The sequence below is a fragment of the Primulina eburnea genome, chromosome 6 (genome assembly GCF_022965805.1).
Source record: "Primulina eburnea isolate SZY01 chromosome 6, ASM2296580v1, whole genome shotgun sequence".
NCBI classification, from domain to species: Eukaryota; Viridiplantae; Streptophyta; class Magnoliopsida; order Lamiales; family Gesneriaceae; genus Primulina; species Primulina eburnea.
Window position 1 is genome coordinate 35982620 of NC_133106.1, and position 20274 is coordinate 36002893.

At 33.9% G+C, this 20274-nt stretch overlaps 5 protein-coding genes across 7 annotated transcripts; 1 reads left to right on the forward strand and 4 right to left on the reverse strand.

Moving 5' to 3' along the window:
* The first annotated feature begins 1282 nt into the window (after positions 1–1282).
* On the forward strand, positions 1283–2499 carry LOC140833577 (uncharacterized). The gene has a single exon (XM_073197910.1). The coding sequence runs from the start codon at positions 1469–1471 to the stop codon at positions 2312–2314; it is 846 nt and encodes a 281-aa protein (XP_073054011.1). The 5' UTR covers positions 1283–1468; the 3' UTR covers positions 2315–2499.
* Positions 2500–2745: 246 nt separating this feature from the next.
* Positions 2746–5411, reverse strand: LOC140834800 (uncharacterized). The gene is made up of 2 exons (XM_073199936.1): positions 4568–5411; positions 2746–3089 (listed from the first exon to the last, which is right to left on the reverse strand). Exons 1-2 carry the CDS (start codon positions 4946–4948, stop codon positions 2946–2948), a joined length of 525 nt encoding a protein of 174 aa, XP_073056037.1. The 5' UTR covers positions 4949–5411; the 3' UTR covers positions 2746–2945.
* Positions 5412–7486: 2075 nt separating this feature from the next.
* Positions 7487–10519, reverse strand: LOC140834803 (probable lipid phosphate phosphatase beta). Of its 3 annotated transcripts, none has more exons than XM_073199940.1 (3): positions 10347–10519; positions 9139–9832; positions 7487–7657 (listed from the first exon to the last, which is right to left on the reverse strand). In XM_073199940.1, the coding sequence occupies exon 2, from the start codon at positions 9816–9818 to the stop codon at positions 9159–9161; it is 660 nt and encodes a 219-aa protein (XP_073056041.1). In that variant the 5' UTR covers positions 9819–9832; positions 10347–10519; the 3' UTR covers positions 7487–7657; positions 9139–9158. The 3 variants fall into 3 exon arrangements, with proteins under 3 accessions (XP_073056041.1, XP_073056042.1, XP_073056040.1); XM_073199941.1 differs by lacking the exon at positions 7487–7657 and adding an exon at positions 8950–9002; XM_073199939.1 differs by lacking the exon at positions 7487–7657 and having other exon boundaries at positions 8950–9832.
* LOC140834802 (protein GID8 homolog) lies at positions 10208–13418 on the reverse strand. Its single transcript, XM_073199938.1, has 6 exons — positions 13255–13418; positions 12630–12789; positions 12402–12508; positions 11808–11939; positions 11444–11600; positions 10208–10532 (listed from the first exon to the last, which is right to left on the reverse strand). The coding sequence occupies exons 1-6, from the start codon at positions 13303–13305 to the stop codon at positions 10411–10413; spliced, it is 729 nt and encodes a 242-aa protein (XP_073056039.1). The 5' UTR covers positions 13306–13418; the 3' UTR covers positions 10208–10410.
* Positions 13419–13981: 563 nt separating this feature from the next.
* Positions 13982–15749, reverse strand: LOC140834801 (NAC transcription factor 25-like). Its single transcript, XM_073199937.1, has 3 exons — positions 15443–15749; positions 14986–15293; positions 13982–14592 (listed from the first exon to the last, which is right to left on the reverse strand). Exons 1-3 carry the CDS (start codon positions 15621–15623, stop codon positions 14080–14082), a joined length of 1002 nt encoding a protein of 333 aa, XP_073056038.1. The 5' UTR covers positions 15624–15749; the 3' UTR covers positions 13982–14079.
* Between the last annotated feature and the right edge of the window lie 4525 nt (positions 15750–20274).

Below are 20274 nucleotides of genomic sequence, written 5' to 3' on the forward strand. Positions count from 1 at the left end.
TAGCAGACGTAATTGCATCATGTCCCTGTGAAAAGTTTGGAAGGGCATAAAACCCCCTAAAAATATCAATAAGCTACTATATCCTCCATCTTTCTCAACCTCTTGAACCAACAAATGAAGGCTAGACCCTTTCAAATTGAAATGTGGATTAAAAGTTCAAATCTATCATAATCCACAAAATCTACAAAGCCCAGTTGATTAAGCTAACGTAGCAAGAAATGTGAGTTAATATAATAATTAAAAAAAACAAACAATTTTCGATAATTTATATTTCATCTGATGCTAAGATTAAAAGCTTGGAACAAGACATCGAATTTAAGATCAAATTATAACAATTAACTGCCTTAACCGAAGAGAAAAGCCGAACAACTATATCAATGTTTGTGTCCATGCAGGCGTTTGTAAGATAGAATCGGTGCTTGATTATCGATCAAAATGCCGGAAGTTCATTAATGTCGGGGTTGGCCTTTACCCCGGAACGTGATTGCAGAAGCGGGGTGCATGTGGCGCATTTAGATGTTGTGGGGCGAACGAGAGAGACTTGATATAATAATATTTTACAGGGAAGTAGCTCGGATTGTAAATTCTCGTAACATGGAACACTAGCCTTTGATGTTGATGGATGGATCTATTCTCAAACTACTATTCACTCACAATAATTTTAATGCCACTACACAATTTGTAGTTTTTAAAATTTTAATAAATAAATATTACATTGTTAAAAAATATTTTGAATCTTTTTTTAATTCTTTGTTCACAACATACCTTTTTGGTGACACTTGGACACTGCTCATACGATAACGACACATACAATATTTAAAAAATCTACTATCCAATAATTGGGAGGGAACACTTATGAATTATCAAGATATAAATCGAATTACGTGGAATCAAATGTTCGTACTTGGATTTTAGATAATAAAACGAAGTTAGAGATTAACGTACAGTACAATATATACTACGAACTGTTTAATATGATTTATCCTTAGAAAAGTCTTTTCACTGTTGACATGAAATAAAAACTATTGTTGTCATGCGAGTATCTTGACGTTAAATTAAAGTATGATGAGTTTCTGTTAATAAGTTGAGGTGTTCGGTTCATTTTTTCTTGTTTTTTTTTTTTTTTTTCAGTTTGAGTTTGTCGTATAAAATTTGTCCAATATAATTTACTGTCAGTCTAATACTCTAATTTACATATTAGAGTATTGATATTTTAAATTTACCTAAAAAAAAATAACGCTGATTTCCATTTTTTTTACCATGTCTTGATCTAGTTAAATTTCTTGCCAACTAGAGAAGGCCGCAAAATCTCTCCAGCAAACAAAATAAATACATGCAATCTACGATGGACCTCTTTCAAATTTTTTCTCATTAAACGCTACCCATCTCCAAACTCAAATCCGGCCGCAGTTGCTCCGTCGTCTTCTCCGAGACCCACCCATTTACCGGCAGCTGAAATAGACTACCGATGGGTAGCTGCATTAGCATCAACCGAACCTCAGTACCTCCGAAGACAGTGAAGAAACATCACAAATCGAAGTCTAAATGCACCAGAAAACAATGCCGTGGCACTGGCAGCGGCGACGCTCGCAGTAAATCCCCGCCACCCACTCTACCATTTTCAGACGAAGAAACAGTCAAAGAAGTCCTCTCTGAAACCCCCGCCGTTCCTAAACAACTGTCACCTTTACCCCAACAAAACGAAACTCCGTTCATCAAGGCCGCACCTTTGTTAACAGACTTTTCCAATAATTCAGATGAAAAGCACCCAGAAGGTACAGTCACGAAGAATCCCTGCACGGCGTTCGGTGGTAACAAGCTCCAGGAGGAGGTGCCTGAGATCTGTAACACCCACGGGGGCGGTGTTGGTGGTTTGGCAAAGATTAAGGAGAAGAGAGAAAAAAAGTGCAATGGACGCGATGACGTCCGCGAGGTACACCAGAAGTCTCCGGCGAGGCTGAAGAACCGTCCCTCCAGCGATGTGAGGAAGGATAAGACGTCGGGGAAATATCCGGGTCGGGCGTCCGAATATTCAATGGATCGTTCGAGACCCGGATCCATATCTTCCACCGGGCATGGGTGGAAGAAGGATGCCGGTGAAATTTCCGGAAGACGCTCCAGGTCTCCGGTGAGCCGAACGAATGGCGGGTCGTCAAAAACGGACCTAGGTCGGAGCCCATCATCCAGAAGGTTTGGGAAATCTCCTGGACGGGTCGGATCCGGGTTGGGGGATAGACTCCAGAAGGTGGACAAGTGGCCGCTTGAGATGCTTGAAAACCCGGTTGTATCCTTGGAATGTTTCATATTTCTGTAGTGTAAGATGTGAAGTAGGGGTTGTAAATTTTCAGTTAGTAATGGTTATTTTGGTCTTTAGACTTGGTCTTACAATATTTGATGTCGTACCAAAAATAACAAATAATAATAATTTTTTTAGTCGTTTTTGTGGTTTTGTGTGAAACAAAGTCAAAGGTCGTGTTCCTTTTTTTAACAAAAGGTTGCGAGTTTTAACAAGTATATCTTGGACTTCGTGTTTTTTTCAAGTTTTATATTCAATCTTTGTGTTATATATTAATATGTAAAGCAAATTCCGATTAATTAATTAACAAAAACAGTTCCATGCAAAGAAATTTATTTATAATAATAATAATAATTGTGAGCATATGTTTAAAATTAAAAGCATATAAAAGGTCTAATTGAGAAGCCCATCTTATGGCTTAAACCAAACAAACGAATACTGAAAATGACTTAATTTAGCTCAAATTTTTAAGTTCATTACCATACAAAAGATTCAACACTCGATATACAATTATAGAAACATTGGTCAAGTACTAGTTTATATACACATCATCATCATATCAAAAAGCTTGAGTTGGGATCAATGTCGAAAGAAATCAACATTCATGCATGGCACAACGTTCAGGTAGATATTGGCAAAAATGCATACTTTATAGCCGTTCACGTTGATGTGAAGGCCATGAAACGCGCTCCGGAGGCAATGAAACGGGGGCAGGTTGTGCGATGAACTTTGGAACACTGTCACCGGGCATCAGAATGGAAATAACTTTGGGTTGGATAGATATCTGAAATCCCTGCAATGTTCAGATGAGAATTATAAAAGAGATCTGAATCGTTTTAATTTGGTGCTCAGAAGCAGCACCTTTGGCCAAAAACTTTCCACAATGTATCTCATGGTGTTACTTTCTCCACATCATATATGAAATTTCCTCCCCATTATAATAAGTTCAATGACAACTTTAAATAAGGACTGATCAAACCAAAAAGGGACTAAACACATTGCTACAGTAGGAGTCGGCCATGATTATTTAGAATTGGGCAGGGAGGAGCACTACCGGCAACCAGGTGTGTGTTACAGGACGAAACGACCATCTGAGACTTGATCCATACAAAAACTGCAAAGGTCAGTTCTGTAGTAGAGATGGAATTCCAAAGCTTAATCGCAGATGGATCTTCCCTAAAGCCTAATCCTCGGTCGAGATCACAGGACATTAAACTCCATGTACCTTCGTGCATGTCGTCCAATGTAAAGACACGAAAGTTCCTTTCGACACACCATATCTTACTAAACTCGTATTTAAGCACTCATGAGAACATAGTTGTTGGAGGTATTATGATACGTTAAAGGTGGGTGGAAGGAAATAACCGAACAGAGAAACAAATGAAATTCTCAGGATATGGACCAATTATATCAATCATAAATATCAGCAATGATGGGCATTAGGCCAAGAGCAGATTATATAAATGGGCGACACTGATCCCAGAACAAAGAACTTTAGTCAGGCTGAGCGATCATAGCTTCGGGTATGCTGTATCACTGCTACCTCCGAACACGTTTAGCATGTCCGCGTTGAGACGATGCAACAACAAATGCAGTACAAGAATTGAAACGGAAATACAGACCAACAGACCCGCAAAAATATTCATGCAAGGGCTGTCTCTATGTATATTCCGCGGACTAACATTACCAAGACTTTATCTAAAACAAAATCTCAGGAATCCTAACGTTGACTAGATTTCGCCATACTTACATAAAACTTACTCTTATGTATTTTTGTTCTAGTCATTAGTTTACCAAATGCCAATCAACAACCAGGTTTAGAGGGGGGGGGGGGGGGGGGGGGGGGGAAGACATTATTCCGAAGTCCCACTAGAAATATCATCGGCAAAACTATGCCAATCAGAACCTAAATATTTCAGGAAATACGCACACGCACTTGCTTTTCGAAAATTCTGGGCCTGATGGGACCTATAGAGTCTGGAAACAAATGCTTAAAAAACAATAGTACTGCAAGTGTTATGTAAGTCATAGTGTCCTAGTGGGGCCAAACAAAGACCCCTCAAATGAAATTTACACGTAACTTCACTCAACCGACAACTCTGTTTTCTATATAATTTATTTGATTTTTTTCTCCTCCACACTCATGTATATGAAAGGGAAGATGAACTTTAAAGGAGGTTTGTGACGAACCAGAAAATTTATCATCGAAAGTGTCGAACTGAACATACCGAGCCAAACTCCAATAAGTCAAAAACTGAAAAAGAAACTTACTTTAGGAGAATTAGAGCCGAGCTTGGAATTTAAGCCTCCAGCATGACTTTGCGCCTCAACGTCGGAAATTCCCCGGCGGCCACCACGGGGTGGAGAGACATCCGGCGAGGTCGTTCTAAGAAACTTCTCAAATATGGCCATCACAATAAACATGGAAATGAGAATAGCCGTGGCAACAAACCCAAAAGAGACTGCATTAACAGAATCATCAAAATGCGTCAAGTGCTCATCTCTCTGCAAGAACAACGGCGCCCCACTAGGCGCCAGCGGCAGCTGCCATTCCCAAAAACCCTCTCCTTCACTTCCCATGGAACGTAAACTCCGTATTTCAAGTCTTTCACCTCGCATAAAATTCCCACCCAGACTTGAGCTATAGCACATTCAACACACAGTTATTCGAAGCAATATTCAAGCATTATATCCATCTTAGAAATCAAAACGATGGATTTTGCTGGTAAAGTATACCCGAAAACCAACAGACAGTTGTGGCAGTTTGAAAGACAGGCGGAAGCTTTTCCAAGGGCAAGAACACGCATTTTATGAAAGCAAGAGTCGTTTCAAAGAGTGATGATGCGACAAGAGTCCTTGTATGAACAAAGACGCAGAGAGCGAGAGTAGCAACTTGGGGGACTTAAAGGTTAGGAAATAGGTGGAGATCGGAAAAATATGGAGCTTTGGAATTTGGAGTTTACGATCTTCTCGAATCATTAAATGAAGAAGGGTTGGGAAACATCGTACCTCTGATGCTGCCGCAGCGTCTTTTGACATCTGCCTAATCGTTGCATTGCAAGCATTTATAATAATAATCGAATTAGATATTAATACATTTTTTAATATTTAATGATTTAAAAAAAAACATTACTGAGTTTGAGTTAGCAAAAGTCCTCACACAATTTTTTATATATCCAAAATGTCGAAGGATTCATAAGCAATCAAAATGCTTTCATAATGATAGTGTTTATTTGGATTTAGGAATTGTTTAATGTAGACTCGAGGTTGTTCCAAAAATCTAATATTCACATTAAAACCCAAATAAGCAAATTAGAATATGTAAATAAAATCTGTATGAAGGTCTTAATGTTAATTATCAATATTACAATGTCGTTGTATTGTTTTTTTTGGCTTGATTTAGATAATAATTAGCAAATCCAATTCCAAATCTCATGAAATCTTCTCAAATCCTGGTTACCAAACACACTGTAAAGGATTATAAACAGTACACATTAATAAAGAAAAAGTTGTATTATTTCAAACTTGTAGCTCCGTGTCATCCATTTAATAATTGTGCTGAGAAAAAATTTCTGTAAATAATTAAGCCAGTAGCGTTTATTTCACGTAGAAAAATAAAATCTGAAAAAAGAAATAAAGGTGCATATCGATTAAAAAATATATTATATATATACACGTTTCAAATCTCCACTATGTGAGAGGAAAATAATAACAATTGAACGTATTGTTTTTTTTTTTTAATTAATGTGATTTGCAAATTATTTATGTTAATTTGAATGTTTATCCAATATACATCAAATGGTAAAATATGTGGTTTCTTACTTTCTTATCGTTAAAATGGATAATAATAATAATAATAATAATAATAATAATAATAACGGTTTGACAAACACGCGGGGAAGAAATTTTAGCATTATGAATCAAGGCTAAAATTTATGTGAGACGGTCTCACGGGTCGTATTTTGTGAAATAGATATCTTATTTGGGTCATCCATGAAAAAATATTACTTTTTATGCTAAAAATATTGTTTTTTATTGTAAATATCGGTAAAGTTGACACGTCTCACAAATAAAGATTTGTGAGACAGTCTCACAAAAGACCTACTCAAAAATAAAATAATATTTTTCTTTCGCAAAAAAAAATCGCGTGTAAAAAAAATCGCGTGTATGGATTACGATATCATACATTTGATCAAGGTGTGTGGAATGAGTGAATACGATTAAAATCTTCGAATGCAAATAAAGTTGTCAAGCGTCAATCACAAGTTAGTGTAAGCTTTCTATAGTTGCAATCCATCGCATCTATAAGGGAAATAACTAGGAAAATAATTGGTGATGGCATCATCAAATTCAAATATTTTATAATTTTTTTTTCAACTTGATAAAAACAAGAAGTTGCGAAACATCCCGTGACAATAAATTTCTTGAAAAAAAAAATTGAAAAATTTGTGTCATAAATCTAGGTGTTCTTTTGTATGAGTTACAATCGAGTCTCAAACCTAAGATCTCATTCTAAACTTAGAAACATAGTTTCATACGAGCGATAAGTTCTCAACATCCTGGTGTTAAAAAAAAAAAAAAACATCCTGGTGTTCTAAATTTTTCTGGGAAAAAAAAAGAAAAAAGTTGTTCGATTTGGAAACATGGATTTGATTTATCAAAGAAACGGTGACAAGTCGGGCTAGGCCCGAACTGACCGAACCAGTGGATTTTGTGGCCCCAAAAGCAGGCAAAATCAAATTCGGACCTGCGTCCATGTCAATATTTTGCAATACATATTATTTCATCTAATAGGTTGTGAATTATAGTTAAAATCTTTAATATGTCTATTAATCTTTTTAGACATGTTTAAAAGTGACCGGCTTTACGAACTTTGGTCTGTGTTTAAATTTTAATACACTCGACAATCAAACTCGAATGAGAACTCAAATTCAAGTTGAAAATTGAGCAAAATGGTTTGTTCTTTACATTTCGAGCCAACCCAATAAAACTCGAGCTTGAACCGACACCAAAAAGTTTATATATTAAAACAATTTATTTTTATATAATTCAAATGTCGCAATTATATACATCAATCCATTGTCTTGTTTTTTTAAATCATGATTTATAATTCGAAGTCCGGTATTTATATACGAAGTTAATAATAAATAATTTACCAAATTTATTATAAGATTTTACAGGGAGATATGATAAAAGTAATACTCGAAATTTGAAGGCAAGTAATAAAAAAAATACATCGTTAATTTGGATTAAAATAATAAACATCGAGCCGACACATCAACTATCCAAAATTGTCGGCCGTCTGAGGTTTTGTCTCATCGGGAATTGTTCCTTAATCAACGGCATAGATTCCTCTATAGTCTGCAGATCAAAATACGAAAAAAAAATAGGCTGCCGCGCGTGTAGTGTATGTAAAAAGGGGTTCTGGGAAAATAACATTAAGGTCCCAAATAAAATAATATTTTTGGGATTGTTGTATATGTATTGATTATGAAAGACAAAATCAAAAGCAACTTCCTTTTTCTTCCAGACTCGAAAAGGAAAAATAAAAGGAACTAATATTTGATAGAATTAAATAGAGGAAGTTGGTGAAAAATCTTCAATTAAAACATTTCTTTGGATTCATTTTCTACCCACAAAATTATGGTATTATGTCATACAAAATATGGTACACTTCATGTGGAAATGTGGTACACTTCATGTGAAAATGTGGTACTAAAAAAGTACTCAGGGACTGAACACAAAAAAAACCGACGGCTGGGGATTGAAGGCCAATTTCTCGAATTAACTACTATGTTTGGGATAATTAGATTACCTATATGCTTCATACGAATTTCAAGCCATCTTTTAGGTGATTTGTTCGATCATACATTTAAGAAATTGTTCTAATGGTTGCATTGCATACATCATGATAGATGATTTCATCCTGTGCATAGCTCAAAATGAAAAATTAATTCATTTTATTTATATCATTTGACAAACCTTTAAGAAATTTCTCAAAGGATAAGATCCAATTAACCCTGTTAGATTGTGTTGGATAGATGTATTTCATTTAAATCGATGGAATTTATTTGGAATTTAATTTAGTTTAAAATAATATTTATTTGGGGCGATAGGAATTTTGAAATTTAAAATTAGATATTAAATACACTTCCTTATACAAGTCCTAAACTGATCAGAGACACATAAAGCAGCATAATAATTTTTTAAAAAATATTATTATAAAATTAAAATACATTTTACTTGACATGAGGGTTCGGGACACCACTCTATTTGGAATTGAATTAGTAGATGCCGAACGAACGGTGCTATTTTAACACAAAGACTTCAAAATTTATGCATAAATATTCGGATTCTGCTTCCACAAAAATATAAAGAATGTAACACTAAATATATAAAAATTATAATGGTCCCTTGAAGTTTTAGTTGGTTTGGGCCACAAAAGCGTATACTTGTTCAAGTTCATACAGATGAAATATTTTCACAAAACACTTCCAAAGCAGAGCTTCTAACTTCTGCTCAGAGATTTAGTAGGATCTTGCATTTCAAAACCAGGTTCAACTGTGATTTGCTCATTTTCATCAATGGGGTCTGATGGAAATTTAGTGTGGATGCAGATTTCTGGCGAGAAAAAGCGCAGATGAAAGCAGTAATGAAGAAGGTAATTAGGCATTGGATAACCCCAGAAAGAAGATTCATCCTGATGCTACGTTGCACATAATTATAGAACTTGTTAACCCTCCAAAGCTCAGTTTTTTTAGACAACAGGAAATGAAGAAGCCAAGCCTATATTTTGTAGATCAAATAATTTCAAAAAAAAAAAAACAATCTGAAAGACTTACAGTCGAAATATATCCCTTTGTCATCTAAATAAGGAGCTCAATTTCTCGTAGTTAAAGACCCGAACAACAAAGGTCCCTTCAGCAACACCCAAACACGCACCAATAACTACGTCGAGGACGAAATGCCGGCCGAGAAGAACTCTAGAAACAGACGTAATTGCAGCCCATAACCCCACAACCACCACGAAATACTTCACAAACACAGCCTCGGCGTCGAATTTCGAAAGGGCAACCAAAACTTGTCTCACGGGATCGGAATAAAAATAAAATAAGGTGGCGATGAATGAGACTCGAGAAGAGTGGCCACTGGGAAAAGACCAATGGTCAACTGCAAAAGAAAGGAACATGTTCTTGTTGTATACAGGGCGTGGGCGCTGGATGAGGTGCTTCAGGAGGCCGATTAGGAGAAGGTCTAAAAAGGATCCAAGTAAAAGGTTTAATAGAAGGAGATTGGTGGTGGTTCTGGTGAGGAGGAGAGAAAGAATGATGGGGAAGAAGAGACGACCGTCGCCGGAAAATTCTAGGGATTTGAGGAGTGGGAAGGGGATTATTGGATGGAAGAAGGTGTAGATGTGGAGGGATACGGCGGCGTCGACGTCAAGCAGAACGCGGAGGAGGGTGGCGCGTGGAGGTGCCGGTGGTGGTTCTGATGTCGTCATTCTTGAATCTTGATTTGCCATTTTGTTCAATTAACCTGATAAAGAATGATTTGATGTCAGGAGACGGAGGCGAAAAAGAATATTTCTAGCGAAGATAATTCCGAGGGATCTAACGAAAAGAAGATGCATTTGGATCGGATCTGTCGCCATTTATTTATATTGTTTTATTTTTCGTTTTTGAAGAAAATCTTGAAACCATATCAAATCCACATCGAAAACTTGATTTTTTAGCTGGGCTCTTTGATTTATTCTTTTAAAAGTTTAGACTTCGTTTTCCATATTTTATGATTTTTATTCTTTGTTAAATTGAGGAATGAAAACCTAGCAAATCATCTAATTTAATAACGCGATGATGGTGCCAAAAACATGATTTTTTAATGAAAGTAATTTTCGTTAAAAAAACACTAACCATCCAAATTCCAAATTTACATAATCTTAAAAGAGTCTATACACGAACCTTTAAAAACACAATTCAAAAGCTCCTAATATCAGCACATGATCTTCTATATAGAATAGAGGAGTCCATAAATTCCCTTTAAATCATCTCACCTGCTTCCAACCATTTCGAGCTTTCGTATATTTCGGCACCACCAGGAGGAGAAACCTGAAATATTCATACAGCAGGATCTTCAAGCATAGCCGTAGAAAAATCATTGATTCGAGGATAAGAAACTTTCTCGTCTAGCTGGTTTTGCACCCATGTCAGCATTTTCAATAAGCTTGGAAGCTTTGGATCTGTTGAAATCATATACATAACAGAATTAAATCCTCTTACTTTTCCTTATAATGCAGCGCAGCTACGCGGCAAATGAGACGACAACATTTTTTTTGTAATAATATCAACCGAAAAACAATCTCAATAGTCATTCGCAGAATTATAGAAATATGAAATTTCTACAATGTGAAATAACAATGCAGAATTGAAGATCAAGAACTCGACTCCACGAACACTCAAGAAAAAGGGTACGGAGCATTGGAGTGGTTATACCAGCATGTGGGAAGTGAGAACTAAATAAATTGCTGTAAAAATATTGAACCACATCAACTGATAAATAACTTAAACTATTGAAATTCCTGAGATGGGTCTGGATGATAATGTTTTAGAGTGAATGCAATATGGTAACAACTAATTTATTGTAGTTGCTGTACCTTAAAAATGGTGAACGGGTTTAGGGAATAATACGTGATTTGAAAAATGGTGCAAGTTTCCTCCAAAAATGGGTGATGGTACTCATTGTTGGAAAAAAACAAGAGAGATGAAGATTTTCATATCCAAAAAACTTCAAGGGTAAAAAATTACCTACTTTTCAGGATGCATTATCATGCACTTTTTATAACCGCTTGATAAATTTTAAAGAATGGTAACATAATTAAAAGTATTCCTAGAAAAGTCTAAAAAAGAAAAAGAAAAAGTCATCAGAGAGAGAAAATAGCATTGTTTCATTCTATCCTAGTGCCATACTTTTGGCGTGACGAACCAAAAAATAAAATGGGCTCATTCGTTCACCGCATGAAATAACCATCACCAATGCCCTTTACCTAGAGCTGTCATTTCCTAAAAACGGCAATGATTGAAAATATTGAGCAGAGGTAACCAAGATCTCAAAACTTTATAAATTTAAATTAATGATATGCCAGAGACTAACCTTTTTCATGGCTTTGGCTGGTAAGGATGGCTGCATTCACCTCACTAGCAGTCTTGAGACGCTGTGATATATCTAACAGGTCACCCACAGGGCAGTTGTTGACATCTTCAAAAGCAAGCAACGCAACAGTTCTCTCCAATTCTTCTAGAAAGCCTCGCTGAAATAATAAACATTTCTTATAATGAACATCAGGTTAAAAAAGAAGAAAATAATATATCCAAAAAGGAACGTTCTGATGATACAACAAAATGTGTTTGGGAAAACATGATTGCAGTCGTCCAGACTAAAAATACCAAGTCAGGATCCTTATAAATTATCTAAACTCTTTAGATCTACATTAAAACAAACAAATAATGAAAAGTACATTTTCCTCCCCCCTTGGAGCAAGTTCCTCTTGAGCAAACTCCAAAGCTTCTTCCACCTTTCCATTACGGATCAATTCTATCAACCGTTGCTGTTGGAGATGGAAAAATAGTTGGGGATTTGTGTCCAATATCTGCATTAAAAAACATCTAACTTTATACTTGCTATATTAAAACCTGAAAAGCGAGTGTAAAATTTAGTAATTGCAGCTCGTGTAATTGTATTTGATAAAATTTCAAGACTAGACTGCATCAGGAATCCAGGTAGCAAACATGTCAATGCACCTTAATTATGAATTCCCATATCAATTATCAGATTTCTCAGATATAATTATGGAATTAAAACAAAAGGCTACGAGCAACGTGTGAAAATATTGATTGCGTTAGATCCAAGGGATGATCTTTACGACTGTCAAATACTATTATCATGCAGTTCACTCGATTATGCAACCAAATACACCATAAAATCAAAATCATCATCATCTAGCCTGGAATTCAATCGACCAAACACTTCCAAGTTGTTCTAGATTGTCAAAATTAAATCAGTTTAATTTCTCATGAAAACATCCCGAAGAATCAAATAAAGACCAACACACCTCAGGGTTCAAATCATTAACTTTCTCAATAGCATCTTCCACATTCCCACTTTGCACTGCTTTCTTCACTGCCATGCGGTCAGTGATGGTTGCAAGATCGATTTCTGCTGTATATGTCAATAAGGCAAATCAAAGATATTCTTCAAAAACATGACTACCACGACATATGAAAAGACTGGCACAGACTGGCACAACAAACTGTCACTTAAAAAATTGACAAAAGGATACGTTCAGTCCCAGATTCCATCCGGAATTTTTCAGCAGCTTCCACATAACCCTCAGTCACCAGAAAGTTCATCACCAATTTGTTCATATCCTCTTTTCTAACCTTGACATCACTGAGTCGTTTCTCCCATTCATCCCTAGTTATAACTTTCTTTGATGTGGTCTGAAAATATAAACAAGTAAATACATTTAAAATAATCAAAATACCCAACAGCAAACAGGAATTTGTCAGAGGCAAATTCATGAATCAATTAACCATGACATTAGCCAAATATAAACCCTAAACCCAGCGGAAGAAAGAAGAATTCCCCTAATCTTTCCGACACGCACCCATACGACAAGGCAATCGTCCGTACACCCGAATTTTTTTATCATCGAGAACTTCAAACGCTCCAACGCATAATCAACACGAATTTCCAAACCAAATCACACAAAAAGGAAAAGGTAAACAACAGAACAATAAATCTGGACACAATTATAGATCCCGATTATTGGTCTTGAACATAACCACAAAAGCAAGTCAATACTACAAATCAAATATAATCGGGAAAAATTTGGGTCCAATAGCATGAAAGTGCATTATTATTCATGGCTTTCAACTGGATTTTTGGCCAATACTAGGGATTACCATGGCTTGGATTTCAGCGATTAGCCCAACAACAATCCAGAACAATGACATCAGCTTCCGCCATCATAACCCCATGTAAGATGTTAATCTCACCCTCCTCCTCCTCCACCTTCCAGTAATCTAATTGGTTTACTGTTCGTTTTTTTGACAGAGAACGAGGAAACGGTGACGTTTTCGCGGTTAATTTACAAGGTGGAGTCGCTAATTGTCCATAACAATATTATAATTGATTGCATTTGATCTCTCAAACTCAATTTGAAATCTTAATTAGCCCATTTCAAAATTCAAAACACTGGATAAGCCCAAACAAAAAAATAAAGCCCATTTATATATTTTATCGTACTGGACCAACCTTGTTTTAAGGAATCTTCCATGATGTCATAAAGTTGTTTCGTCTTATGTTTTTCGTGATATGTTGAAATATAAATTTTTTATTTATTAAATAATTTTGTATTTAAAAAACATAAAAATTAAACATAATTTTTAAAAGTTAAAATTACACACAATTCAATTTTAAAACTTACATGTAATTTTTTAAAATTACATGTAATTAAAAAATTAGATGAATTCCACTATTCATTATTTTTGAAATATATATATATATATATATATATATATATATATATATATATATATATATATATATATATATATATATATATATATGTGATGAACAAATCATGTTGTACTGAAATACGATCTAAATTCTAATTGTAAGATAGTAAAATATTTATTTAAGTTTTTAATAATAATTATCGCATTAAACTGCATTTCATATCAATAGGAGCATTATATGGATCTATAAAGTCAGCATGATGATGTTAATCACGACGATGCATAATCCCATCCCTTGGGAAATGGGTTCTGGTGTGATTGTTGATTGAGCAACGAAACAGAAGAACTGTCGGACCCATCATTTCCATTATCTAGGATTTGATTGTCGATATTGTTAATATCCTGATTAGCGCCATGCATTGTTTGATCCTTCCTCGAAAATATCCCACTGTTGGATTCCAATCCAATCCCATATTGAGAGGAAATTATGTTGTCTGGCATCGATGCGGATAACGTGTATATTATGTGTGGATTACTATGAATCCCGGATAACATGTCGTAACAGATCAATTTTCCACTATCGTCTTGTACGAAATTGTGATCCGAGCTAGGTTTAACAATCCCTGGATTGAGATTATGAAACACGCCCATGGTTTGTGAAGGAATTGAAACAAACATGTCTTCCATGTTGGATCGATCACCTTGTTCGCTTTCGGCTACTGGTCTGGTACTGCTGCTAGAGGTGTTTTTCTTGAAAATCCGGCATAAAACCCAATCATCAAGCTATATAGTTCATACCCAGAAAATCGATCAGTAAAAAATTAATTACATTGAATCTAGCTACTTATATGGTGATTAAAAGATCTGCCAACATCTCTCATGTCTATCTTTCCTGTTTAATGAAATGGTAACATAAATTATGACACGACGAGTAATTAAAATTTGGAAACAATATCCTTACATAACGTTGTTCTCTTTGAAATTATTCCATTTTACTGTTTTAGTTTCATTTTTCCCCAAATTATGTAACATTTCGTGCAACAAATTTTTATTTAAAAAAAACTTATTGCTTTGGAAAAAGTAAGATGAGGAAAAGGGAAAAATACCATGACTTTAGATTACCATAATCCATATTTCTTGATAAGGTAACTTTTTTCCTTAGAAGCAATTACTTACCCTCAAAGATCCTTTGCTGCTAACGGGCATTCCAGGGGCCTTAACGTTGAAATTATTTTCAAGAAGACGATATTCATGCATTATCCAATCGGTCTTAATGCCCTTTGGTGGCTTCCCACAGTAGAAAACTAAAGCTTTCTTCACCCCAACCTTTTGGATCTGATCCTTGGAGGTGAATACGGGCTTGTCCGTGCCCGTGGCCTTCCAATAGCCCGAAGTGGCTGCCCGATTCGGCCGGGCTCCGTTAGGGTATTTCCGGTCTCTCGGGCTGAAAAAGTACCATTCTTGTTCTCCAAAACTCGCCTTACCTAAAACCAAAAGAATCAACGATGTTACACAACTAATACCAAGAGTTGAAGTTGATGGAAAACAGACCATCGATTGATTGGATTGGAGGATTCAAATCGTGAGATGTACATGCACATGTACATATATATATATATATATACATACGTACTTGGAAGTTCCCATGGATCATATTTATAGAGATCAACTTCTGCTATGATTGTGCTTGCGGGCAAAGGCTCGGAGGCAGCTTTTTTCTTGAGATAGTGAACCACAAGCTCCTCATCCGTGGGGTGGAAACGAAACCCTGGAGGCAGATGCGGTTGCCCGCAGCTCGAACTCGGGCTCTCCATCGATATTCAGATTTTCTAAGAATTTATATATGATACCTAACCTGTACTATAGATTCTGTAGCTCACACTTTTTTTTTTGGATATAAAAGAGAAGAATTTTCTAAGGTTTAACCGTGAAAGAATACAAAATGATGAACTGCGGTTGCGTAGAACGACTAACCTTTTATATATATATAGTTTTGATAGAGTAAGCACACATTGTGGATATCTATGTGACCACGGTTGAGACGACGTCTAATACATCATTTTGGACACCTATATGACCATCGCTAAGATGAAGTTTATTATATCAAATAGACGAACGTCACATCATCTTAGACGATGATCACATAGATATCCACAATGATTGATCATCATATCAAAACTTTATATATATATATATATATATATATATATATATATATATATATATATATATATATATATACACATACATTTACGACTGAATGGACCCGTTTTGTGCCTTTTTCTAAGATAAAATGTTTTTGGTTTTATATGATTAATACATAAAACAAGTTAAAAAACATAGCGACATCATATGCATGATGAAAATAATATATGAGCTAGCAAGTTAAACAGTCATTTTTATACAAAAATTTTAGATTTTTTTTTTTCAGAAGAAAATATTATTATTATATTTTTACTACTGAAGATATTTTCAGATAAAATATAACGGAGGCGTGTGGGGAGCACAAAGACCAGAAAAATGGAAAGAGTCTTGTACGCTTTTGATTTCATGTCATGCGTTTATTATGTAACAGTAACAGACAATATCTCATAACCAATGGGTTGGCAGTTCCAAACGCGGACAACCCCATATGTTCATGTATTGATTCGCTTTAGTATGATCACTTGCGGTTTCATGTCCACGTCTGATGACGATGTTGGAGTTAAGTTACAATAACAATCAGTCATGACTTAATTAGCACTTCAATTTTATTCGGAAAATTTGTAATTTCTGATTTATACGTCTGTTTTTTTTTACTTCTGACGTATGTTGTTGTCAAAATTGAATCTTCGTATGTAAATTTCAAATTTTGACAATTTTCGCATGTAAATTTCAAATTTTGGAAAAAAAAAAAACACATAGAACAAAAACATATACTGAAATTTGACGACGTGCATGAGCAAAATCACAAATAGTCAAATATAAAAAACCGAAGTTACAAATTTCTCATAGTATTCAAATATCAGATATCATTTTTTACCCAAAAACCAGTAATCTTTTCTAAAAAAAAAAAAACTACTTATTTAATAATGATTTCTAAATTATTTGATAATGGAGATTTTATTTAGTCTTATTCCAATCCACCAAATCGTGCAAAAGGACAAAAGAAACAAGGCCAAATGTGGGGTTGTCTACATTGGCAAGTCAAAAGTTGCGGGAGTGTATATCATTTTAGTGCAGAAAGATAGACCATGAGCTGAAGTGATAAACTAGATATTGTTGTTTACGACATCGTGAGAACATATATGGAGAGAATTCGAGAGAATAAAATTCTTGACCAAAATGGTCAATTGGCCAGAAATACCCTAAGCATGGTGACACCTTGTAGCTTTCTCGTATGGGTTGGTTTCTCTTGATTTAGTTTTTTTTTTTTTTTTTTTTTTAGTGCAATGATCAAACATATGTAATAATAATAATATATACTAGCAAAAGCAGTCTTGTTAGACTCAATTAACTGGATTTTTAGTTGTTTAATCAGATTTATTATCTTAAAATTATATAAATGAGTCGAAGTTTCATTTTCATACATGAGATTTGGATGTGTGTATCAAATTTAGTTCAATACATGTGATCATTAGCATGAAAATTAAATAGATAACAAAAATAATAAGGTTTTCTTTAAATAATAATAATAAGTTTTGGGAACTTTAAGTGTTGTAAAATTCCTAGGACTAGGAATTCGTGGGGTATAACAAGGAGGGGGACTTGCGTCCAGGAAAACCCACTATTTTGCCAGTTCTTAAGTGGGGTTCCTCCAATTTCATCGGCCCAATTTTGCTTTTAAACTGACTAATGCCGGTCTCGAGATAATCATGGACTAGCAATTCTTAAATATTTTTACGCAATGTTTTGGACTTCCTCCAATTTCATCGGCCCATTCAATTTTATGTGTAATTTTTATTTAAAAACTAAAATAACAAAATATTAGGTATAAATATGTTGACAGACTATGTGGGGTGTATTCAATTCAAAGTTTTGATGATTTTTAATGATTTTTTTAAATGATAGATTTTTATGGATTTGATAAATTTTTATTGACTTTTATGGAATCTCACAGATTTATAAACAGATTTATGTGGATTTATGTAGACTTTTTTGCAAGATTTTTATAGACTTTTGTAGATTTTTTTTTATAGAATTTTATAAATTTTGTACTTAACTATAACATGTGATTTTTTATTAATTTCTTTGAACCATTAATTAATTGACATATATAACATATTCAATTTGAAATTATTTTTAATATTTATATTAATAAATAAATTTACTTATTTAAAAGTTAAATCGTTTAATCCTTACATGTATATATATGTGGGTTTATATGCATGTTTGTAAATTTTTTAAAATACATCAATTGATTAACATGTAATCTTATTTTTAAATTGATAATATAAATGTAAAAATAATATTATTTATTATTGTGTGAATATAATTTTGTATAAAAATATCATAGCTTACATATTAATTAAAAATACGAAAATGAATTTAAAAAATCATTGTTGTTACGAAACTATTCAATTATTAAGAATTAAACAACATTTTTTTGATCATCTTTTATTATTATTGAATATTACATTAATTTGTATAAATCATAAATTAAAAATCACAAAATCAATTTTATAATTCAAAATTTCCCCGTGTTATTAAAATTAAAATTTATTAAATGAACAATCAGCCAAAAAATGAAAAATTTGAAAAAGAAAGATGAAAATATATATAGAGGTACACTTCGAAAATTTGAGAGAGTAATAGAAATAGATGAGAGGAGAGAAGATATGAAGATATGTGATGTGAAGCGACAGAGAGAGAGTTAGAAGTTTTAAAAATCCATTCAAATCTTTGGGGTGAACCAAATACAATTTTTTACAATTTGTAGTTGTACCTTAGGCTTTAATGTTTGTATGTCAATGAATTCCATGGAGTTATTAAAAGTCCATAGAAAATTTGAATACCTGTAGACTTTTATAGAGTTTATAAAAGTCAATGTTGAATACCAATTGACTTTTTAAAACTCCATGAAAGTCTATTTTGAATACCACAAGACTTCTATAGAGTATGCAAAAGTCTTGATTGAATACCTCTAGATTTTTAAAATCTACAAAAATTATTAGAAGTCAATAAATTTCCTACGTTGAATACACCCCTTTAAAAGATTGAAATAACATGTATATCTCAATAGTCTTATTTTTTGAAATAAGATTGAAATAACATGTATATCTCAATAGTCGATTTTTTACATAGACTTCAGACATTCTAAACTCAAAATCCTGACTCTGCTCGCGGGTAGCTAAAACCATAACCTAACCCATATATATAATTAAGGTCGAATTCGAGGATGGTGTTGGTTCTTGCTGATTCAAACTTTGTTATGATTCTTCTCTTCAGGGACAAGCAAAAGCAAGCTAATGGCAATATTGTGTCTCTATATATGGCCTATTTAACGATAAAGGGACGGGACTTATATTTATATATATATATTATTATTATTTTGTTAAAGGGATAATATATACTTTCGAATGCTATTTATTTGTTTTTAAAAAAAATTATATGGGTTGTACTCACATTTAGATCTCTCTCATATGGTAATTAATTTCCTCATTCCAAAAGTTATAAAACTAAATTTATTGGGCCACTTTTCTCAATATGATTATTTTTTCTTCGGTTTCAATAGAATTTTTGAAATTTGATCCAAAGTAAAAAAGCTAGTCATGGTGAATAATTGTCTTATTGCGGAGTAGTCAATCTTACCAATTTTCAAATGACCAATAAGATAATAGCATTAAATTAAGAAGATAACAATTATTTATTTTCTGCACTCTACCAATCTTTCCCACAAGGGACAAGGACGACCCAACTAACATGTCTCCAATTCGTGGGATCAAACAACTTGTATTTGTTTATGGTTCACTGATTAACTCGGCAGGGTTATCATCGTTAATGGTTTCTATCGAAGGTTAATTTTCGAAAAATTCTTGGATGATTCGAATTTTTATCTACCAAGAGTAGCTCAACTTAGATTAATTTCTGCAAAATTTTATTTAATGTTATCCTTGAATATTATATCTTGATTTTCTTCAACTTTACATTGTAAAATTTACATTTCTATTGCGAATAATAACATGTAAAATTATATGTTGTAAATCTTTTAAATATGTTAGTCTTTTTTATGTCGAAATAACCACAGTCAGTCATTATCATTCAATACGTACGGGATAAACTTCTCATACTAATCAGTCTGCAAACAATGTTAAGCATTCTGGGTTATGCGACATAAACACCTAAGAAAATGTTTATATGAGAAATCAAATATTGATCAAATACTCACATAATTCATTAATCAAACACTCCTATAGTTCAGCCAATCATACATCTTGAAAGACTTTAAATAGATTAAGACAAAAATTTGTGTGAGACGGTCTCACA